At 53.0% G+C, this 23,636-nt stretch overlaps 1 protein-coding gene and 2 long non-coding RNA genes across 10 annotated transcripts; all 3 read right to left on the bottom strand.

Moving 5' to 3' along the window:
• Positions 1-1,943: 1,943 nt before the first annotated feature.
• Positions 1,944-9,319, bottom strand: LOC127464718 (uncharacterized). The gene is made up of 5 exons (XM_051775192.1): positions 9,099-9,319; positions 8,643-8,759; positions 7,911-8,173; positions 2,879-3,010; positions 1,944-2,377 (listed from the first exon to the last, which is right to left on the bottom strand). Exons 2-5 carry the CDS (start codon positions 8,678-8,680, stop codon positions 2,163-2,165), a joined length of 648 nt encoding a protein of 215 aa, XP_051631152.1. The 5' UTR covers positions 8,681-8,759; positions 9,099-9,319; the 3' UTR covers positions 1,944-2,162.
• A 1,464-nt stretch (positions 9,320-10,783) lies between these two features.
• LOC127464719 (uncharacterized) lies at positions 10,784-16,066 on the bottom strand. 7 transcript variants are annotated; one of them, XR_007901538.1, is made up of 10 exons: positions 15,423-16,066; positions 14,873-14,911; positions 14,255-14,328; positions 14,057-14,150; positions 13,203-13,599; positions 12,997-13,098; positions 12,143-12,441; positions 11,937-12,038; positions 11,649-11,805; positions 10,784-11,107 (listed from the first exon to the last, which is right to left on the bottom strand). It is a non-coding gene; the product is annotated as an uncharacterized LOC127464719 (long non-coding RNA). The 7 variants fall into 7 exon arrangements; XR_007901536.1 differs by lacking the exon at positions 11,649-11,805 and having other exon boundaries at positions 15,423-16,061; XR_007901541.1 differs by lacking the exons at positions 11,649-11,805; positions 11,937-12,038; positions 12,143-12,441 and having other exon boundaries at positions 15,423-16,053.
• A 4,906-nt stretch (positions 16,067-20,972) lies between these two features.
• LOC127464724 (uncharacterized) lies at positions 20,973-22,893 on the bottom strand. Of its 2 annotated transcripts, none has more exons than XR_007901548.1 (2): positions 22,227-22,893; positions 20,973-21,954 (listed from the first exon to the last, which is right to left on the bottom strand). It is a non-coding gene; the product is annotated as an uncharacterized LOC127464724 (long non-coding RNA). The 2 variants fall into 2 exon arrangements; XR_007901549.1 differs by having other exon boundaries at positions 22,276-22,893.
• Between the last annotated feature and the right edge of the window lie 743 nt (positions 22,894-23,636).

Here is a 23,636-nt window from a genome sequence, read left to right as displayed (position 1 = left end):
CTTGCTGCTGACAGGAGTTATTCCCTGCACAACAAGAGCTGCTGCTTGGACACATTTAGTTTCAGCAATTACAGTGTCAAGAGCCCCAGTTTTCAATTCCATTTCTGCCTCAACTTTTCCAGCCCATCACTTCCTAGCAGAGGTTTGGGTGAGTTTGGCAAAAACACAAACTGAGGAATTCCCCAATGTTTTCCCAGTTTGACCCCTGTCACACCAATCACCTTAACACTGCCAGTCCATAATTCTCATTCTGCTGTGTTCAGGACTGAGGAAATTGTACTTGTGTCTGAGCAGGACATGTGCAAACCAAATGCTGGGGACTGGAACACACACCTGGCACTCCTGCAGCTCTCACAGTCACATTCCAGAGAAAACAGCCAATTGCACCCTCACTGCTCATTTCTTAATCCCAATCCCACACTTCTTTGGCACTTGGAGCACCGCTTTTAGAACCCAATTACAGCCCATTAGAGAGCTCCCTGTCTAGCAGGGACAGGGACCCCTGGGATACTCTCAGCAATGCCTGAATCCATGGCAGGGACCTTGCTTTGAGCTCCCCAGGGCCGGGCACCCCGAGGATCTCCCCGAATAATCCTTTCGGTGCGCGCTGGAGTCCTCGGGGTGCCCCAACCCGGGGGGCACCAACAGCACTGTCCCTCCAGGGGCCAATTTGGTCCCAAAATGCAGGGGGATCTTGCCTGTGTCCCAGACTGGTCCGGAGATCTGAGGCCCTTCCCGAGAAAATCTCGGTGCCGGCGTGAAGGGCCAGAGATCCCTTGGAGCCACGGGAGAGCAGGCACAGAGTCCCTCCTGGGGGGCAATTCTGCTGCCTGAACTCAGCTCTTCAAAGGAGCCTCTAAGACTCAGCTGGTGACTTTTAGAAGCCAGGCATTCCTTGCTTACAACACCCTGCCATGATCCCAGCCCCACGGGGGTCCTGGCAATCCGCTCCCAAAGGGCACACGGAGGGGTCTCCACTGCAGCTGATGGGAGGGGTCAGCATGACAGGAGGGTTCATTTTCCTTCCCTGCATTCCTGTTGCACATTCAGGACACTCCCAACACCTGTTCCCATCTACACAAACCCTTATAAGTTCTCTGAGGGGCTCCATTGGGGGTCTCTGGTGGTCACCTGTGCCTGCAGACCCCAAAGTTCTCAGTGACCACCTTATCAACTTCAAGACAACTCACCTGGTTGTAGAGGAGCTTGGTGCTGCTTGGCTGCTGCCTCAGTTCCCTTCTTCATTCTTTCTTGACTTTGCTTGCTCAGTCCCTTTAAGTTCCTTGGCTCAGCTCCATGCACTTTCTAGGGAACATCCCACTGCAAAAACTACCAGTTCTTGGTACATCTCCTAACTCAGATATCAGGGAGTGAGGCAGAAATCAACTCATCCAGGGCACTGCCTCCAAATATTGGGACAAAAACACCATAACATTCCATGGCTCCCCTTGGCAAATCAACCCCAAACTGCTCAGACACAAACAACACCCTGCACACTACAACAATCTGGCACTGCTGGTTCAACCCGGCCAAGTCAGTTGGGAAACTACACAAGGTCAACTTCCTTCCAAGTTTCAGTTATGACACAAAAGTCAGGGAGATCACAGACTCCCCCACAGAGTTTTACTCTGAGGAGAGAAGGAAACCAAAGCCATCCCCAGGGCTGCAATAGCTCAGGCTCCCCAAAAGGCCCAGGGGCTTCAGGTTTCTGAGGGGCTTCACCGAGGGCCTTCCCAGGTCTGCTCTGTCTGGAGCCCTCCAAGTCCTCAGTGCCTGCCTGAGGAACCTCAACACAACTCACCTGCTTACACAGCAACTTGGTGCTGCTTGCCTGCTGCCTCACTTCCCTTCTTCCTTCTTTCTTCACCTCCCTTGCTTGGTCCCTTTCAATCCCTGGGCTCAGCTCTGTGCACTTTCCAGGCTCCATCCCACTGCAAAAAGGATTAGCCCTTGTTACATCTCAACACTCAGAGAGCATTCCCCCTTTTTTCTTAACACTGGGCCATCAGGCCAGGGTCTCATTATTTAAAGCACAGTTTGACTCCTCAGTGACAACAACAGCTACAGCCCTGAATCCTAACACAGGCTGAGACACAAACACGGATGGGAACTCTTAAGGATCCACTTTGTCCTGCTCACCAATCAAAAGGAGCTTTCTGAACTCAAGAATAACAGACCCCAGGTCCTTTTACTGCAACTTTACCTGCTATAAATGTGACCCACCAGACCTGCAAAGGCCCTTCCCACTTCACCTGCAGGGCTGGCAGTGCCACCACTGGACACGGCCCCAGTGGCCGGGCAGGAACGGAGGGGCTGGGGCGTCCAATCCATCGGCCCAGGCGGCACCAGGAGTTCCTGCAGTTCCTGAGGGGAGAGCCTCAAGCCAACAAAGGATTAGGAAGAATATTTTAAACTTCAATGTGTCTATCTCCTGGAATATGGGGACTTTGATAAGTCCTACTGGTGCAACAAGGACACACTCAAGGCTATCTATTAAAAGGATCTACCAGCACTCAAAAGCTATCACTGTCCTTCTGTCAGGGGGAACGCAGCAAACTCTCTTTGCCAGGAGCCTCCAGGAGGACTTCCAGCTTTTGGGGCTCCCTTTTAACCATTTTTCCCATAACTGGAGCTGGGACTATCACCTGCCCTACAGGGGGAACAGCCCACAAAGTTCACCATCAGGGATGCCATTAACTGAAAGTCCCTTCTCAGGGGGGTCACTGCACACCTTGGCCTTTGTTTGCCCTCCCCACCAAAGATGCTTCCAACAGTTCTGACACATCTGGCAGACCCAGAGCTCTCCTCAGGGAATGCTTCAGCTGCTTAAAGGCTGCCCTTGCACCATCTATTCAAAAAGTCGCCATAACAGTCTTACCACACATCCCGAGGGAGCAATGCAGAGTCCAGCCCGTCCCACCATTCCCAGCAAGGCAGTTCATGGGCTGTCTGGGGCTCAGGGAGGAGTCACGGGGCTTCTCTTCTTCCTGCCTGCTTGCCCCATTTTCTCCTGCAAAAGCAAAGCTTTCTTGGCTTTCCTTGCTCAAGGAGATGCAAAGGCCATCTTTTAAATCCAATACTGGAAACTCCTCCAGGTTGTCATTCAAGGTGCTTCTCTCAGGTCCTGCACTAATCAATCATCTTGTCCACTGGTTTTCTTGGCAGGTTCTTGCATTCACGTCCTACAAGCAAACCAGGAGGAGCCAATTTAGCTGTTCCTGCAACCAATCCAGTCTGGCATTCTGATTTTAAAGGATACTGGGTTGGCCTTACCCATAGAGATCCCACATCAGGGGTAATACCTACAGGTTCTGCCCTCTTCCACTCTCCTGCAGCTCCACTGGCCCACACCACAGGAACAACTGCAGCTGCCACTTCAGTCAGGGCCTTGCTGCTGACAGGAGTTATTCCCTGCACAACAAGAGCTGCTGCTTGGACACATTTAGTTTCAGCAATTACAGTGTCAAGAGCCCCAGTTTTCAATTCCATTTCTGCCTCAACTTTTCCAGCCCATCACTTCCTAGCAGAGGTTTGGGTGAGTTTGGCAAAAACACAAACTGAGGAATTCCCCAATGTTTTCCCAGTTTGACCCCTGTCACACCAATCACCTTAACACTGCCAGTCCATAATTCTCATTCTGCTGTGTTCAGGACTGAGGAAATTGTACTTGTGTCTGAGCAGGACATGTGCAAACCAAATGCTGGGGACTGGAACACACACCTGGCACTCCTGCAGCTCTCACAGTCACATTCCAGAGAAAACAGCCAATTGCACCCTCACTGCTCATTTCTTAATCCCAATCCCACACTTCTTTGGCACTTGGAGCACCGCTTTTAGAACCCAATTACAGCCCATTAGAGAGCTCCCTGTCTAGCAGGGACAGGGACCCCTGGGATACTCTCAGCAATGCCTGAATCCATGGCAGGGACCTTGCTTTGAGCTCCCCAGGGCCGGGCACCCCGAGGATCTCCCCGAATAATCCTTTCGGTGCGCGCTGGAGTCCTCGGGGTGCCCCAACCCGGGGGGCACCAACAGCACTGTCCCTCCAGGGGCCAATTTGGTCCCAAAATGCAGGGGGATCTTGCCTGTGTCCCAGACTGGTCCGGAGATCTGAGGCCCTTCCCGAGAAAATCTCGGTGCCGGCGTGAAGGGCCAGAGATCCCTTGGAGCCACGGGAGAGCAGGCACAGAGTCCCTCCTGGGGGGCAATTCTGCTGCCTGAACTCAGCTCTTCAAAGGAGCCTCTAAGACTCAGCTGGTGACTTTTAGAAGCCAGGCATTCCTTGCTTACAACACCCTGCCATGATCCCAGCCCCACGGGGGTCCTGGCAATCCGCTCCCAAAGGGCACACGGAGGGGTCTCCACTGCAGCTGATGGGAGGGGTCAGCATGACAGGAGGGTTCATTTTCCTTCCCTGCATTCCTGTTGCACATTCAGGACACTCCCAACACCTGTTCCCATCTACACAAACCCTTATAAGTTCTCTGAGGGGCTCCATTGGGGGTCTCTGGTGGTCACCTGTGCCTGCAGACCCCAAAGTTCTCAGTGACCACCTTATCAACTTCAAGACAACTCACCTGGTTGTAGAGGAGCTTGGTGCTGCTTGGCTGCTGCCTCAGTTCCCTTCTTCATTCTTTCTTGACTTTGCTTGCTCAGTCCCTTTAAGTTCCTTGGCTCAGCTCCATGCACTTTCTAGGGAACATCCCACTGCAAAAACTACCAGTTCTTGGTACATCTCCTAACTCAGATATCAGGGAGTGAGGCAGAAATCAACTCATCCAGGGCACTGCCTCCAAATATTGGGACAAAAACACCATAACATTCCATGGCTCCCCTTGGCAAATCAACCCCAAACTGCTCAGACACAAACAACACCCTGCACACTACAACAATCTGGCACTGCTGGTTCAACCCGGCCAAGTCAGTTGGGAAACTACACAAGGTCAACTTCCTTCCAAGTTTCAGTTATGACACAAAAGTCAGGGAGATCACAGACTCCCCCACAGAGTTTTACTCTGAGGAGAGAAGGAAACCAAAGCCATCCCCAGGGCTGCAATAGCTCAGGCTCCCCAAAAGGCCCAGGGGCTTCAGGTTTCTGAGGGGCTTCACCGAGGGCCTTCCCAGGTCTGCTCTGTCTGGAGCCCTCCAAGTCCTCAGTGCCTGCCTGAGGAACCTCAACACAACTCACCTGCTTACACAGCAACTTGGTGCTGCTTGCCTGCTGCCTCACTTCCCTTCTTCCTTCTTTCTTCACCTCCCTTGCTTGGTCCCTTTCAATCCCTGGGCTCAGCTCTGTGCACTTTCCAGGCTCCATCCCACTGCAAAAAGGATTAGCCCTTGTTACATCTCAACACTCAGAGAGCATTCCCCCTTTTTTCTTAACACTGGGCCATCAGGCCAGGGTCTCATTATTTAAAGCACAGTTTGACTCCTCAGTGACAACAACAGCTACAGCCCTGAATCCTAACACAGGCTGAGACACAAACACGGATGGGAACTCTTAAGGATCCACTTTGTCCTGCTCACCAATCAAAAGGAGCTTTCTGAACTCAAGAATAACAGACCCCAGGTCCTTTTACTGCAACTTTACCTGCTATAAATGTGACCCACCAGACCTGCAAAGGCCCTTCCCACTTCACCTGCAGGGCTGGCAGTGCCACCACTGGACACGGCCCCAGTGGCCGGGCAGGAACGGAGGGGCTGGGGCGTCCAATCCATCGGCCCAGGCGGCACCAGGAGTTCCTGCAGTTCCTGAGGGGAGAGCCTCAAGCCAACAAAGGATTAGGAAGAATATTTTAAACTTCAATGTGTCTATCTCCTGGAATATGGGGACTTTGATAAGTCCTACTGGTGCAACAAGGACACACTCAAGGCTATCTATTAAAAGGATCTACCAGCACTCAAAAGCTATCACTGTCCTTCTGTCAGGGGGAACGCAGCAAACTCTCTTTGCCAGGAGCCTCCAGGAGGACTTCCAGCTTTTGGGGCTCCCTTTTAACCATTTTTCCCATAACTGGAGCTGGGACTATCACCTGCCCTACAGGGGGAACAGCCCACAAAGTTCACCATCAGGGATGCCATTAACTGAAAGTCCCTTCTCAGGGGGGTCACTGCACACCTTGGCCTTTGTTTGCCCTCCCCACCAAAGATGCTTCCAACAGTTCTGACACATCTGGCAGACCCAGAGCTCTCCTCAGGGAATGCTTCAGCTGCTTAAAGGCTGCCCTTGCACCATCTATTCAAAAAGTCGCCATAACAGTCTTACCACACATCCCGAGGGAGCAATGCAGAGTCCAGCCCGTCCCACCATTCCCAGCAAGGCAGTTCATGGGCTGTCTGGGGCTCAGGGAGGAGTCACGGGGCTTCTCTTCTTCCTGCCTGCTTGCCCCATTTTCTCCTGCAAAAGCAAAGCTTTCTTGGCTTTCCTTGCTCAAGGAGATGCAAAGGCCATCTTTTAAATCCAATACTGGAAACTCCTCCAGGTTGTCATTCAAGGTGCTTCTCTCAGGTCCTGCACTAATCAATCATCTTGTCCACTGGTTTTCTTGGCAGGTTCTTGCATTCACGTCCTACAAGCAAACCAGGAGGAGCCAATTTAGCTGTTCCTGCAACCAATCCAGTCTGGCATTCTGATTTTAAAGGATACTGGGTTGGCCTTACCCATAGAGATCCCACATCAGGGGTAATACCTACAGGTTCTGCCCTCTTCCACTCTCCTGCAGCTCCACTGGCCCACACCACAGGAACAACTGCAGCTGCCACTTCAGTCAGGGCCTTGCTGCTGACAGGAGTTATTCCCTGCACAACAAGAGCTGCTGCTTGGACACATTTAGTTTCAGCAATTACAGTGTCAAGAGCCCCAGTTTTCAATTCCATTTCTGCCTCAACTTTTCCAGCCCATCACTTCCTAGCAGAGGTTTGGGTGAGTTTGGCAAAAACACAAACTGAGGAATTCCCCAATGTTTTCCCAGTTTGACCCCTGTCACACCAATCACCTTAACACTGCCAGTCCATAATTCTCATTCTGCTGTGTTCAGGACTGAGGAAATTGTACTTGTGTCTGAGCAGGACATGTGCAAACCAAATGCTGGGGACTGGAACACACACCTGGCACTCCTGCAGCTCTCACAGTCACATTCCAGAGAAAACAGCCAACTGCACCCTCACTGCTCATTTCTTAATCCCAATCCCACACTTCTTTGGCACTTGGAGCACCGCTTTTAGAACCCAATTACAGCCCATTAGAGAGCTCCCTGTCTAGCAGGGACAGGGACCCCTGGGATACTCTCAGCAATGCCTGAATCCATGGCAGGGACCTTGCTTTGAGCTCCCCAGGGCCGGGCACCCCGAGGATCTCCCCGAATAATCCTTTCGGTGCGCGCTGGAGTCCTCGGGGTGCCCCAACCCGGGGGGCACCAACAGCACTGTCCCTCCAGGGGGCCAATTTGGTCCCAAAATGCAGGGGGATCTTGCCTGTGTCCCAGACTGGTCCGGGGATCTGAGGCCCTTCCCGAGAAAATCTCGGTGCCGGCGTGAAGGGCCAGAGATCCCTTGGAGCCACGGGAGAGCAGGCACAGAGTCCCTCCTGGGGGGCAATTTGCCTGCCTGAAAACAGCTCTTCAAAGGAGCCTCTAAGACTCAGCTGGTGACTTTTAGAAGCCAGGCATTCCTATACACTGTGAGATATTTTAAGGCTTATCTGACTGAAAAGCATAAAGCTTTTATCATGGACACCTGACCTCCCACAGACAGCTCCTTTCCCCTTTCAGTACAAAATTATTTTCATGGAATCACTCAATAGGAAGTGCCCAGGAACCCCAGACTGTTCTTTCCAGAACAGAAAATAAACAGAAGAACGGAGTTTTGCACAAGTGTAACATACTCCAGAACAGACCTGACTTTAGTTTTACCCTTTGTGTTCAAATATTCCATAGAAAAGCTCCAGCAGGAGAGCTGGTACATTCCCAAGAGTATCCTGGAAGTCCCTTTCACGAGGGCTGGAGGAAAATCGCAGTTGTATGAGTCCCTTGTGCCTGCAGATGCCTGGGGATCCTCTCCATCCACCTCGTGCTCTCCCAACAGCAGAAAGGGTGCTGAGACAGGAGGAAGGAAACCTTTAGCATAAAGCTGGGGAGGAATATAAAGCTTCCTTTCCTGGGGAGCTTTGCGAAGTCTGCAACGAGAAAGGGAAAATTTGCATCTCCTTTGGTACACGTGTCAACAGAGACTGAGACTTTTTGCCTTTTTCAGACAACCGTGCCCCTTTTGGCTCCCTGGCAGCTCCAATGGCACCAGAACCCCCCTTCCTGCACACCCACGGCTGTCACACACAGGCACCCACACACCTTTGCTCCAGCCCACACGTGGCCAACATCTCCCCACCCTGGACATCCCAAGGGCAGTAGTTTTGCTAGAGAGCACAGCAACCCCCCTGTCCTCGCAAACTGCCTCCCTGCAAAAAAGGAATCGTTTTCCTGGACATTTCTCCCACAGTCAAGGTCTTTTCAAACTGCTGTCGTGCCACCAAACCTGCTCAGGGTCCCTCCCGGCTTCTGCCTGTCCTTGCATTTAAAGGCATAGGCACATTCTATCTTCCAACAGCAAACCCAGCTCCTCACGGGCAGTAGAAGCCCTGCTCTTACCTGGACAGACTGCCGGGCTCGGCACAGCTGTGGCTCATGGAGCAGCTTCCCAAGGCCGTTCTCTCTCCCAGCAGGAAGCACAACTCGCCTCCACACCAGGGGAAACCACGAGCGAGGCTGCAAATGGACACAGAACGAGCAAAAAGCATTAACGCAGCACCAAAAAACCAAGTTAAAGCAGTCTTTGCCTCATAACCCTGCACGGGGAAAGGGTTTGGGATCCCAAAGCAAACCCTCAGACACCCAGAGAGCACAGGACCCACAGCCATGCCACGGCTCTCCCCGGGGGCACCCGGCAGGTAAGGGGCTTACCCGGGCCCCGCCGCCCAGCACAAGGCGCCCCTAAACGCCCCCGGCTGCCCCGGTGCACAAACCCAGCGGCCAAGGCGCTCTCCCCTCCGCAGCCCGGGCAGCAGCGGGGCCACACCCTCAGCCCCCACACACAACCGCCCCCACCTGCCCCGCCGGCCCTTTATACCGCGGGCTGGCAGCGCTGCCCAATCAGCACTCGAGCGCCTCCGCCCAATCCCAGCCCGCCTGGCCCTGCGGCCCCGCCCCGCCCGCTCAGCCCGGCCCCGGCCCTCGGCGCGGCCCCGGCCCCCGTTCCCTCCGCGCGGCTCCCGCCGCAGCCCCGGCGGGCTGAAAGCCCAGAGCCAACGGGAACTCCAGCCAGCTGCAGGCAGATGTTACTCTGTCCCAGTTTGCCAGGGGTGGGCACGAAGGGGCCCTTCCCCGTTCGGAAGTGGAAGTTGTCCCCTGTGCACAGCCCGCTCTGATCCTCGGCCTCGTGGGAGCCAATTCCCTTGTCCCAGCCCACTTCCTGCAGAGAAGAAAGGGAAAGATTGCACAGAAGGGAGACATTCTTCCCTGGGAGGGTGGGGAGGTGGCCTGGCACAGAGAAGTTGTGGCTGCCCCATCCCTGCAAGTGGCCAAGGCCAGGCTGGAGGTCTATTAGAAGGTGTCCCTGCCTGTGGCAGGGGGTGGAAGGAGATGATCCCTGAGATCCTTTCCAACCCAAACCACTCCAGGATCCCAGGATGATTCCATGCTCTCTCTCTGCATTTCTTTGGCATCATTTCCTCTCAAAAACAACATCTGCGATTTAGTTGATTGCTAAAGCCATCATTTTAAAATCATCTCAGGAATCCAAAGGGACTGGAAAACACTTCATTAAAACTGACTTATTAGGAAATGGTTTGAACCAAGAGAATTAAAATCAGGACAAGAGCCTTAAAAAAATTAAAATGAGGACAAGAGCCCAAGAGAATTAAAATCAGGAGAAATTCACGTTATTCCCCCCCCGCACACCCCGGGACAGACGGGAGGCCGCGAGTCCCGCCCTGCCGCCGGAACCGGCCCTTAACTCGAGCAGGGCGCGCTGCACCGGCACGAGAGCCACTGCGCATGCGTCGCCGGTCCCTCTCCTGCCTGCCCTTACTTACCACGTGATCGCCGGCGTCTTGCCAACGACTGCGCATGCGCCCCCCCCCCACCCCGCCGCCCGACCGCCCGGCTTCGCTTTCTTACTGCGGCTCCCCCTCCACTTTTCCGGCTCCCTGGGGTTCCCTCACCCACATTTCGGGGTCCCCTTCTCACATTTTAGGGGTGATGACCCCGCAATTTACGGTTCGGGGGGGGGGGGGAGGAGAGGAAACGGGGTGCCCAAGAAGGGGTTTCTTTTTTTTTTTTTTCTCTCTTATTTCATTTTCATTTTATTTCCTTTTTAGTTTTTTTGCCTTTTTTTTTAAATTTTCTTTTTTATATTTCCTTCTTTACTTCGTTTATTTTTTATTCTCTTTATTTTTCATTTTCTCTCCCAGTGCTCCCCAGTAACACCCAGTGCTCCCCAACAACCCTCAGTAACACCCAGTGCTCCCCAGTACACCCCAGTAACACCCAGTGCTCCTCAACAACCCCCAGTAACACCCAGTGCTCCCCAAAAATTGACCCAAAACCGACCCAAATCACCCCAAAAGCTGACCCAAAACTGACCCCAAAACCTGACCCCAATCATCCCAAAAGCTGACCCAAAACTGACCCCAATCATCCCAAAAGCTGACCCAAATCACCCCAAACAATGACCCCAAACTGACCCCAAAAACTGACCCAAATCATCCCCAAAACTGACCCAAAACTCTGCATTTCTTTGGCATCATTTCCTCTCAAAAACAACATCTGCGATTTAGTTGATTGCTAAAGCCATCATTTTAAAATCATCCCAGGAATCCAAAGGGACTGGAAAACACACAGAAATCATTCCTGCACCCACCAAAGCATTAGGAATTGGAACCCGATTCCCTCATCTCTCTCCTTGTTCTTCTTGGCTGGAAAACCTGATGATCCCCACTGGCTGTTTTTAGGCTGCTTTTCTTCCACAGCTCCTTTCCTCCCGGCTGAAACCTCCTGGCATCTTCAGGCCTTATCTGGAGGGAAGCCCCTCTGAAGTATTTCCTCTCGTGGCAATTCTGTGGGATGAAGAAGTAAAAAAAGCACATCAAGAGCTCCTTCTACCCCCTTCCCTGGCAAACACCCTCCCAGCTTGTCCTTGGCAGCTCCATCCCCCCGGCAGCGGCACCCGACGCTTCGGCTCCGCTGGGAAAGGGACAGCAAGTGCAGAAGCAAGTTCAGGTCTGGGCAGGGGCTCCCTGGGGAACGGCACTTCAGTGCTTTAGTCCGTGGCCTTTCCTGCTGCCCTCCCTCCTGGAGGCAGAGGATGACCCGTCCCTTGTTTCTCCCACGCTGGCAGACCCAGGTCCTGCTCCTTTGGCCCCACTTTTCTTGGCAGACCCGGCATCATTTCCCAGGGTCCCCAGGAAACTTCTGCACTTGACCCACTGCTAAGTGCAGAGCACAGGGCGAGGGAAGGCCAAATTTCTCGGCACCCACCCCCTGGAATTTCCCTCCTCCGCAGCACGCTCCCGTTCCCGCTGTCTCTGGAGGTGCCCGCACGAGTCCTCCTTCTCCCAGCACCTCAGAGAATGTCCTTTTCACCCAGGTCCTGCTTACCGTCGTCCAACAAAACACGCTGACAACATTTTTCACGATGCCAGTGGAGAGCTATTAGAGCACACTGCACAGGGAAGCTGAGCCTGCCCCATCCCTGCAAGTGTTCCAGGCCAGGCTGGACGGGACTCGCAGCAACCGGGGACAGCGGAAGGTGTCCCTGCCCACGGAAGACAGGCTGGCCTTTGAAGGTCCCCTTCAAACCAAATCGCTCTGGGATTCCCCTCCAAAATCACTCCCAAAGAGACACAGCAACCAAAGCAGAGGGACTGCACTCCCAGCTTTTCTTACCTGCAGGCACACACAGCACAGCACGTTGGACATAAAAGCCACAGGGTTAGTCCTGCCAGAGGCGTCCGGCACACCCACGGCGACCGAAGGGAAAGAGGGAGCCTGGGAACACGGAGTAAAAGACACCTTAATTAGGACTACCCTGAGCCATAGCCAGGTCATTCCCACAGACAGCTTCACCGTCCAGTCGTCCAAAAAGCACTCACCGAGGCCTCAGGTAGGATGGTTCCTGACGCTGACCAGGTGAATACCTCCCTGGAAGCCCGCTCTGCTCCTGCCAGGCACTGGGGCTCACCCAGAGGGGCTTTGCCAAGCATCCAAGGGAAATTAAAATTACAGCCTGGGCAAAGGCGCTTCCCGCAGGACCGCTCCTGGCCAAGGCCACCGGTCCGTGCAAGTCAGACCACTGACCACCCAGGGCTGGGGATTTTCAGGGGCTCGCTTCCAGCTTTTATTCTCCAGAAACTCCAGTTCTTCCTGGCACCGCTTGCCAGAAAGTCTTCCCCTGTTGGAAGAGGTCACTTAGTCTTTCGAGGGGCCAGATTGCCAAAGCCCGGCCAGTCCGTTCCCACGAGGAAAGGTAGCTTTGTCTTGTACAAGATACTGGGGGGGAGACACAAAAGTTTAATTTAAAAGAACTGCCTAGAATAGAAAGCAATTCAAACATAAGTCAGACAAGACTCGTGCAAAACTGAATTACATTGGACTTCAAAGGAGAATTCTTTCCCTCTGCACCTCCGAGAACCCCAATTTTCACCCAGGTCCCGCTTACCATTGTCACACAAAACGTGCTGACAAAATTTTTCAGGATGCCAGTGGAGAGATATCAGAGCACACTGCACAGGGAAGCTGAGCCTGCCCCATCCCTGCAAGTGTTCCAGGCCAGGCTGGACGGGACTCGCAGCAACCGGGGACAGCGGAAGGTGTCCCTGCCCACGGAAGACAGGCTGGCCTTTGAAGGTCCCCTTCAAACCAAATCGCTCTGGGATTCCCCTCCAAAATCACTCCCAAAGAGACACAGCAACCAAAGCAGAGGGACTGCACTCCCAGCTTTTCTTACCTGCAGGCACACACAGCACAGCACGTTGGACATAAAAGCCACAGGGTTAGTCCTGCCAGAGGCGTCCGGCACACCCACGGCGACCGAAGGGAAAGAGGCAGCCTGGGAACACGGAGTAAAAGACACCTTAATTAGGACTACCCTGAGCCATAGCCAGGTCATTCCCACAGACAGCTTCACCGTCCAGTCGTCCAAAAAGCACTCACCGAGGCCTCAGGTAGGATGGTTCCTGACGCTGACCAGGTGAATACCTCCCTGGAAGCCCGCTCTGCTCCTGCCAGGCACTGGGGCTCACCCAGAGGGGCTTTGCCAAGCATCCAAGGGAAATTAAAATTACAGCCTGGGCAAAGGCGCTTCCCGCAGGACCGCTCCTGGCCAAGGCCACCGGTCCGTGCAAGTCAGACCACTGACCACCCAGGGCTGGGGATTTTCAGGGGCACGCTTCCAGCTTTTATTCTCCAGAAACTCCAGTTCTTCCTGGCACCGCTTGCCAGAAAGTCTTCCCCTGTTGGAAGAGGTCACTTAGTCTTTCGAGGGGCCAGATTGCCAAAGCCCGGCCAGTCCGTTCCCACGAGGAAAGGTAGCTTTGTCTTGTACAAGATACTGGGGGGGAGACACAAAAGTTTAATTTAAAAGAACTGCCTAGAATAGAAAGCAATTCAAACATAAGTCAGACAAGACTCGTGCAAAACTGAATTACATTGGACTTCAAAGGAGAATTCTTTCCCTCTGCACCTCAGAGAACCCCAATTTTCACCCAGGTCCCGCTTACCATTGTCACACAAAACGTGCTGACAAAATTTTTCAGGATGCCAGTGGAGAGATATCAGAGCACACTGCACAGGGAAGCTGAGCCTGCCCCATCCCTGCAAGTGTTCCAGGCCAGGCTGGACGGGACTCGCAGCAACCGGGGACAGTGGAAGGTGTCCCTGCCCACGGAAGACAGGCTGGCCTTTGAAGGTCCCCTTCAAACCAAATCGCTCTGGGATTCCCCTCCAAAATCACTCCCAAAGAGACACAGCAACCAAAGCAGAGGGACTGCACTCCCAGCTTTTCTTACCTGCAGGCACACACAGCACAGCACGTTGGACATAAAAGCCACAGGGTTAGTCCTGCCAGAGGCGTCCCACGGCGACCGAAGGGAAAGAGGCAGCCTGGGAACACGGAGTAAAAGACACCTTAATTAGGACTACCCTGAGCCATAGCCAGGTCATTCCCACAGACAGCTTCACCGTCCAGTCCCACAAAAAGCACTGACCTCCCAGGGCCTCAGTTAGGATGGCTCCTGACGCTGACACCTCCGTTTGCCCCGGGGGGTCAAGAATAACATGCCTGGGAAGAAGTCACCCCCAACAACAAAAAGGGAAAATTAGTGAAGCACGGGGTCCTCTTCTGACTAGATTGCCACCAGCATTCCAGAGCAGATGACACGACTGTTCTGTTACAGACGAGAAAAGCCTGTTCTCCCAAACAAACAGCGAGGAGATTTATGGGCACGCCTGAACATTTCCTGTGAGGAACTTTTTGTAACTAAGGAGCAGGTGCTGTCTTGAGTTGAAGGCATCAATTTGACAGACACTTAGGACAGCAAACTCTTCAGCAGAGCAATTAACTGCAGCCTATTTGAACAGCAGGGGAGAGAAAACGACAGTCGAAGGGAAGACAAGAAAAGCAGAACTGGAATCAGCAGACTTTTCTTCCATCTCTCCCGAGGAAGTCTAGTTTGTCTGTTCTAATAATTCTATGCCCTTTTCTACATGAAACTTAGAGCAAGGCTGAAAAAACAACTAGAAAACACGGAGAGAAGCTTTTTAGAATTTCACGTGATTTTCCCAAACCGATGCCAGAAAAGCAGAACTCGGTAGAATGTACTCACCTCGAGGCCTTTGGTCTTTTCTTCCCTAAGCTTCGTCACCTGATTGAAAAAGCAGAGTAGACTCGGTATTTAGGCTCCCAACAGGAAAACTTCCCCTTCATTTCCTAAAAGAAACTACATTAATCTGCACAGCTGCAGGCGCGTGTCCAGCTGTTAAAGCCTTTCAGCTTTTCGGAGGGTGAGAATGCCCTGCTAAGGAAGGCTGAAAACTGCTCGGAGCCTGCACAGGTCCAAGAGCCCCTTGATTTTGTCTGTGTTCCAGTCCCGGGCTAAAGAAAGGGCAGAAGAAGCGCAGTTGTTCCTTGCCTCTTCCCTAAGAGGTTCGGCCAGGTGCTGGGCCAGCCCGGGCACTCCGGGGGAAGGCCGGCAGTGCCCAAGCAGCGCCGCTTTGCCAGGGGCGTCGCTTGCAAGAGCGCCGCCGAGCGCCGGGCCCTGCCTCACAGTCGCCGCCTGGCGGACACGGCCGGGAGCGGTACTGCAGCCGCGCGCCTCCCCCCCCCCCTCCCCTCCTTGGCGAGACCCGCGGCGCCTTTGGACGCGCCCAGCTTACCCCGGGGTCGATCTCCGTCGAATCTGCCGCCGTGGGTCGCTTCCGGGGGGGGAAGGCGGCGGCGCAGCCCCGATAGCATCTCCAGGGCACGGCGGGAGCGAGCGGGGCAGAAGCGGGGGCAGGGGCGGGAGCGGGAGCGGAGCGGGGCGAGAGGGCGGCGCGACGTGCGCGCCATGCGGTCCTCGCGCGCCGCGGCCCCGAGACGGGGGCTGCCGGCGCCGGTGCCTGCCGCCGCCCACGAACCTGCCGCCCGCGCCCGGCGCCGCCGAGCGCCCCGCCCTGTCCCCGCAGCGGGAAGCAGCGCGGCGAGACGGCGCTGCGGGCGCGGGGTGGGGGTCCGGGTCGCGGCGGAAGCCTCTCGCCGCCATCTTTAGTGTGGTCGTTCCGGTCCTGGCGGCGCCATCTTTACTGTGGGCTTGGCGAACTTCCGGGCCGGGGCCGCCATCTTTAGTGTGGTCGTTCCGGTCCTGGCGGCGCCATCTTTACTGTGGGCTTGGCGAACTTCCGGGCCGGGGCCGCCATCTTTAGTGTGGTCGTTCCGGTCCTGGTGGCGCCATCTTTGCTATGGGCTTGGCGGACTTCCGGGCCGGGGCCTTGGAGGACTTCCGGTCGCTCACTACTTCCGGTGACCGAAACTCCTAACCCTAACCCAAATTAGCGTCCCTCCTCGCTAATTTCTGCGCTTTCACCCCAAGAAATCTTCACGTTATTCCCCCCCCGCACACCCCGGGACAGACGGGAGGCCGCGAGTCCCGCCCTGCCGCCGGAACCGGCCCTTAACTCGAGCAGGGAGCGCTGCACCGGCACGAGAGCCACTGCGCATGCGTCGCCGGTCCCTCTCCTGCCTGCCCTTACTTACCACGTGATCGCCGGCGTTTTGCCAACGACTGCGCATGCGCTGTTCAAAATTTTTTCAATGCAGTTCCTGTTTTCCGTCAGCAAGTGGCAGTATTTCATCTCAAATATATGTGCAATTCTTTTTCTCTGTCACCAGGGGGCACTGTTGCTATGCGATTTTTTACTTATGGCATTTTTTTTTTGTTTTATAACCGTATTTGTTCGTGTAGTTCTTTTGGGAAATCGGATAATTGGCTTGTGATTGCTGGTGGTTTGAAAATTTACTTGTGTAATTAGGCTCTTCTCCTGGTTTTAATTCTCTAGGCTCTTCTCCTAAGAGAATTAAAATCAGGAGAAGAGCCTAAAAAAAAAATGAAAATCAGGGGAAGAGCCTAAAAAAAATGAAAATCAGGAGAAGAGTCTAAAAATATAAAAATCAGGAGGAGAGCCCAAGAGAATTAAAATCAGGAGAAGAACCTAAGAGAATTAAAATCAAGAGAAGAGCCTAAAAAAATTACAATCAGGAGAAGAGCCTAAAAAAATTAAAAACAGGAGAGGAGCCTGAAAAAATTAAAATCAGGACACGGGACTAATACAATAAAAATCAGGAGAGGAGCCTAAAAAAATTAAAATCAGGAGAGGAGCCTGAAAAAATTAAAATCAGGAGAGGGGACTAAAAAAATTAAAATCAGGAGAGGGGACTAAAAAAATTAAAATCAGGAGAGGGGACTAAAAAAATTAAAATCAGGAGAGGGGACTAAAAAAATTAAAATCAGGAGAGGAGCCTAAAAAATTAAAATGAGGAGAAGAGCCTAAAAAAATTAAAATCAGGAGAGGAGCCTGAAGGAATTACAATCAGGAGAGACCCAGAACTCACCCAAGTCTCCCCAGAAAACTACCAGAAACTGATTCAAATCTCCCCAAAAATGACCCAGAACTCACCCAAATCTCCCCAAAAAGTGACACAAAAACTGATCCAATTCACTCCAAAAATTGATCCAGAACTGACCCAAAACTGGCCCAAATCACCTCAAAAACTAACTCCAAATTGGCCCAAAACCTGACCTAAAAATGCAAAAAACCCCCCCCAAAACTGACCCAAAATGATACAAAATCAGCCCCAGATATGACCAGAAACTGACCCCAAAACCCCAAAACACTGACACCAAGACTCACCCAAATCTCCCCAAAAAAATGACCCAAAAGTCAGCCCAATCACCCCAAAAAATGACCAGAAACTGACCCAAAATTACCACAAAAATAAACCCAAAACTCACCCAAATCATCCCGAAAAATGACCAGAAACTGACCCAAATCTCCCCCAAAAATGACCAGAAACTCACTAAAAATAACCCCCAAAAATGATCAGAAACTGACACAAATCTCCCCAACAAATGACCCAAACTTTATTTCTTTTCTTAGCAACAAATCCCTTCCTTTGCTCCCCTCTGGCCCTGCCCACACGGCCCCAGTTCAGCTCTCAGTGAGTTCTTGCTTCTGGGCAGCGACTCCTCTGCCTCTTGCTGGGGCGGCAGCAGCTCCTGTGCCGGCAGGGAGAGGGACCCCGAGCCAGGAGAGGGACCCCGAGCCACGAGAGGGACCCCGAGCCACGAGAGGGACCCCGAGCCACGAGAGGGACCCCGAGCCACGAGAGGGACCCCAGAGCCCCTACAGAGACCCCAGAGCCATTATAGGGACCCCAGAGCCACGATAGAAACCCCAGAGTCCCTACAGAGACCCCAGAGCCATTATAGGGACCCCAGAGCCACGATAGAAACCCCAGAGTCCCTACAGAGACCCCAGAGCCATTATAGGGACCCCAGAGCCCTCCAGAGCCCCTATAGAGACCCCAGAGCCCCTATAGAGACCCCAGAGCCATTACAGGGACCCCAGAGCCCTCCAGAGCCCCTTGCTGGGTCACAGCCCCTCTTCTCCCGCCCAAACCCACCTTTCTGGCTGCAGCTGCTTTTCTTCTCTGGCTCCCCCTTCCTTCCCCAGGGAGCTTTGCCTTGTTCTTTGGCCAGGCTCCAGCTGCAGCTCAAGGGCAAAGCTGCAACTACAATTCCCCCTTCGGGTTTTTCACCTGAAAAACAAAGGCTTGGGCCAAACTCTGACCAGTCACTCGCTGAACACGAGACATCAAAGAGGGCACACAGGATAAAATGCATCCAACTCTAAATCATGTTACAATGACTGTCCACCCCAATCCAGCACTGACATTAAAAACCTTCAAGCAATCAAAAAGACCTCCAAACATCCCTTAGATAGAGAAAAGCACACCAGGAACGAATGCAAAAAGAAAAATTCCAAACAATGCTCAATTAAATAACCATGGACTGATATAAAACATGTTTAGGGAACTTAAACCACTTCTTCCCATTATTCTCCATCAGAAATTACCCTTATTTAAGTTCTCCTTTTAACACTTCATTAAAACTGACTTATTAGGAAATGGTTTGAACCAAACTTCATAACTTGATGACTCCAGGGTTTGTGCTCCTTGACTTTGGCCTGAAGGGGTTTGGAACACAGGCTTTGTTCTGGAGAGCTTTTCCCCAATCTACAAACCCTTCTGCAAATGGGACTCCCTTCCCTCAGGGTTCGGTGGCCTCTGGTTTTCCTGAAGGCTGGGGGGGATCTGGGAGCCAAATCCCAAGGGATCCAGCCCAGCTCTGCACACACACACACACACATTTCCAGCTGGTCACAGTCTCACGGGGGCCACCACCACTCAGCACATTTGCACACAAACACCCCTCTGAGTTCCTGGCACTGGGTCTGATGGACTAAGAAATGATCAGTCTGGTGGTTTGCCCTCAGAGGAGTAAGATCCAATGATGCATTTCTATTTTCATGACAATATAACCTGGAAAACACAAACATATTTCTGCTTCATGTGCAATTTAAAATTCAAAGACACAGAAACATTCCTAGAGTTCAAGTCCCCAGGTTTGGTTCCAAATGTCACTCGGTCCCCCTGGGACAAGAACAGTGGCACACACGGACTCAACAGCCCTGCACAAGCCCAGGAGTGGGGGGGAAATATCCTTGAGAGCACTGCTGCATTTCAAAAAGAAGTCAGTCACATCAACTCTGTAACAAATAAAAAAGAGAAGCCAAAATAAATAACTGTAGACAGGGTATCAAGTACCTTGAGAATACCAATAAGAAAAAACTAAGAATAAAGGCATCTATTTGAAGTACAAAGAGTTTGGGAGACACCATTTGTTTGCCACAAAGCCTTTATTTTGTTGGCTCTTCTATAGTTAGAACCCAAACCTTACCCTCCCACAAAAAGCAGAAAACCTCTTCAGAGAGTTAGGAGATGGAGTCAGTTTGGATTAATGGGAAGAACATCTCTGGAGACAAAATAAAGCAGAGAAAATAACCCCATCCTCAACAACAGAGCTGCCTCCCCACTGCCTGCCCCTGGACACTTGCTCTGGGGGTGACAGAGCCTGAAGTCTCCTGCCTAGTCCTGGGCAATACTTCCTGGGGACCACAGCACCACTGAGTTCCTAAAAATATCACAGGTTGGGCAGGTGCTTGGATTTTGTCTGGATTAACTCCCCTTCTTCCTTTCCAGGTGCTGCCCTACTCATTGTAATGGTGCTTGTACTCCCTGAGCCATTCCCTCCCCCATCCAACCATCCCTTGTGCCCTCTCTGACAAGGACAGTGGGTCCAGGTGTTCTGCCACGCTCCCAGGGCACAGGGGGGGACTGTGGAGCCACCCTCGAGGGGGGAAACGTGCCCTGCCTGCCCTGCCCAGGGAAAGGGAACTGCCCCAGTGCTCCCCAGCACAAGGCACCCTTGGAAATGTCCACTGCAATGGGACACTCAGGGACAGCAACAAGCACTGCACGAGGCTGCTCTGGCACAGGGCCAATTTTAGCCTCAGCTTTTCTCTGGACCACTTCACTTTGTTTGCCACCTCATCCTGCAGTCAGAACTTGCTGTCCTTGCAACCTTTCAGGGTGACCAAAAATGAGAGAGGCCTCTGCTCCAGCACCCACAAGGGCCTGATCCATCTGACAGGATCCATTTTTCCAGGGAATTCAAAGCTCCACCTGAGGACTAGGGTCTTTTCTCACCCATCCCTGTGCTGCAGCTTGGCCTCCATCTCACTGTGCTTTCAGTTCCCTCCATGGTTGAACACTGGCAGCCCTGGCCCTGGGCGGAGCTCGGCATCCTGATCCCATCCCTCCTGGCCCCCGGAACCGCTGACTCAGCAATGGGGGGCCCTCCATTGCCAAGGGCACGGGCCCGTCGGGGCTCACGGGGGGAGCAGGAGGGCGAAGGCTCCAGCCCTGCTGCTACAACCTTCCACCACTACAGCCAACAGAGGAGCCTCTCCAGCCCTGCCTCCCAAGGCATCCTCAACAAACCCAGCCCAGCTCCACAGGACAAACTGCTCCCTGTCTGCCCAGGCCAGTCTAATCCCAGAGGCTCCCAGGGTCATGCAAAACAACTGCCCAGGAGATCAGAGACCCCAGTCCATCTCTTCCTAGCACAGGTTTGGGTTAGTTTGGCAAACAGACCAACTGAGGAATTCCCCAATGTTTTCCCAGTTTGACCCCTGTCACACCAATCACCTTAACACTGCCAGTCCATAATTCTCCCTCTCTTGGGTTAAGGACTGAGCAAGTTGGACCTGTGTCTGAGCAGGACATGTGCAAACCAAATGCTGGGGACTGGAACACACACCTGGCACTCCTGCAGCTCTCACAGTCACATTCCAGAGAAAACAGCCAATTGCACCCTCACTGCTCATTTCTTAATCCCAATCCCACACTTGTTTGGCACTTGGAGCACCGCTTTTAGAACCCAATTACAGCCCATTAGAGAGCTCCCTGTCTAGCAGGGACAGGGACCCCTGGGATACTCTCAGCAATGCCTGAATCCATGGCAGGGACCTTGCTTTGAGCTCCCCAGGGCCGGGCACCCCGAGGATCTCCCCGAATAATCCTTTCGGTGCGCGCTGGAGTCCTCGGGGTGCCCCAACCCGGGGGGCACCAACAGCACTGTCCCTCCAGGGGGCCAATTTGGTCCTAAACTGCAGGGGGATCTTGCCTGTGTCCCAGACTGGTCCGGAGATCTGAGGCCCTTCCCGAGAAAATCTCGGTGCCGGCGTGAAGGGCCAGAGATCCCTTGGAGCCACGGGAGAGCAGGCACAGAGTCCCTCCTGGGGGGCAATTTGCCTGCCTGAAAACAGCTCTTCAAAGGAGCCTCTAAGACTCAGCTGGTGACTTTTAGAAGCCAGGCATTCCTTGCTTACAACACCCTGCCATGATCCCAGCCCCACGGGGGTCCTGGCAATCCGCTCCCAAAGGGCACACGGAGGGGTCTCCACTGCAGCTGATGGGAGGGGTCAGCATTACAGGAGGGCTCATTTTCCTTCCCTGCATTCCTGTTCCACATTCAGGACATTTCCCAACACTTATCACCATACACAACTACCCTTAGAAGGTTTCCAAGGGGCTTCACCGAGGGCCTTCCCAGGTCTGCTCTGTCTGGAGCCCTCCAAGTCCTCAGTGCCTGCCTGAGGAACCTCAACACAACTCACCTGCTTACACAGCAACTTGGTGCTGCTTGCCTGCTGCCTCACTTCCCTTCTTCCTTCTTTCTTCACCTCCCTTGCTTGGTCCCTTTCAATCCCTGGGCTCAGCTCTGTGCACTTTCCAGGCTCCATCCCACTGCAAAAAGGATTAGCCCTTGTTACATCTCAACACTCAGAGAGCATTCCCCCTTTTTTCTTAACACTGGGCCATCAGGCCAGGGTCTCATTATTTAAAGCACAGTTTGACTCCTCAGTGACAACAACAGCTACAGCCCTGAATCCTAACACAGGCTGAGACACAAACACGGATGGGAACTCTTAAGGATCCACTTTGTCCTGCTCACCAATCAAAAGGAGCTTTCTGAACTCAAGAATAACAGACCCCAGGTCCTTTTACTGCAACTTTACCTGCTATAAATGTGACCCACCAGACCTGCAAAGGCCCTTCCCACTTCACCTGCAGGGCTGGCAGTGCCACCACTGGACACGGCCCCAGTGGCCGGGCAGGAACGGAGGGGCTGGGGCGTCCAATCCATCGGCCCAGGCGGCACCAGGAGTTCCTGCAGTTCCTGAGGGGAGAGCCTCAAGCCAACAAAGGATTAGGAAGAATATTTTAAACTTCAATGTGTCTATCTCCTGGAATATGGGGACTTTGATAAGTCCTACTGGTGCAACAAGGACACACTCAAGGCTATCTATTAAAAGGATCTACCAGCACTCAAAAGCTATCACTGTCCTTCTGTCAGGGGGAACGCAGCAAACTCTCTTTGCCAGGAGCCTCCAGGAGGACTTCCAGCTTTTGGGGCTCCCTTTTAACCATTTTTCCCATAACTGGAGCTGGGACTATCACCTGCCCTACAGGGGGAACAGCCCACAAAGTTCACCATCAGGGATGCCATTAACTGAAAGTCCCTTCTCAGGGGGGTCACTGCACACCTTGGCCTTTGTTTGCCCTCCCCACCAAAGATGCTTCCAACAGTTCTGACACATCTGGCAGACCCAGAGCTCTCCTCAGGGAATGCTTCAGCTGCTTAAAGGCTGCCCTTGCACCATCTATTCAAAAAGTCGCCATAACAGTCTTACCACACATCCCGAGGGAGCAATGCAGAGTCCAGCCCGTCCCACCATTCCCAGCAAGGCAGTTCATGGGCTGTCTGGGGCTCAGGGAGGAGTCACGGGGCTTCTCTTCTTCCTGCCTGCTTGCCCCATTTTCTCCTGCAAAAGCAAAGCTTTCTTGGCTTTCCTTGCTCAAGGAGATGCAAAGGCCATCTTTTAAATCCAATACTGGAAACTCCTCCAGGTTGTCATTCAAGGTGCTTCTCTCAGGTCCTGCACTAATCAATCATCTTGTCCACTGGTTTTCTTGGCAGGTTCTTGCATTCACGTCCTACAAGCAAACCAGGAGGAGCCAATTTAGCTGTTCCTGCAACCAATCCAGTCTGGCATTCTGATTTTAAAGGATACTGGGTTGGCCTTACCCATAGAGATCCCACATCAGGGGTAATACCTACAGGTTCTGCCCTCTTCCACTCTCCTGCAGCTCCACTGGCCCACACCACAGGAACAACTGCAGCTGCCACTTCAGTCAGGGCCTTGCTGCTGACAGGAGTTATTCCCTGCACAACAAGAGCTGCTGCTTGGACACATTTAGTTTCAGCAATTACAGTGTCAAGAGCCCCAGTTTTCAATTCCATTTCTGCCTCAACTTTTCCAGCCCATCACTTCCTAGCAGAGGTTTGGGTGAGTTTGGCAAAAACACAAACTGAGGAATTCCCCAATGTTTTCCCAGTTTGACCCCTGTCACACCAATCACCTTAA

This window comes from Manacus candei, unplaced genomic scaffold, assembly GCF_025592945.1.
Source record: "Manacus candei isolate 608988 ecotype Guabito, Panama unplaced genomic scaffold, ASM2559294v1 h1tg000262l, whole genome shotgun sequence".
In the NCBI taxonomy this organism is placed as follows: Eukaryota; Metazoa; Chordata; class Aves; order Passeriformes; family Pipridae; genus Manacus; species Manacus candei.
Note: the sequence above shows the minus strand (reverse complement) of the source record. Positions and strands in the feature narration are given on the sequence as shown.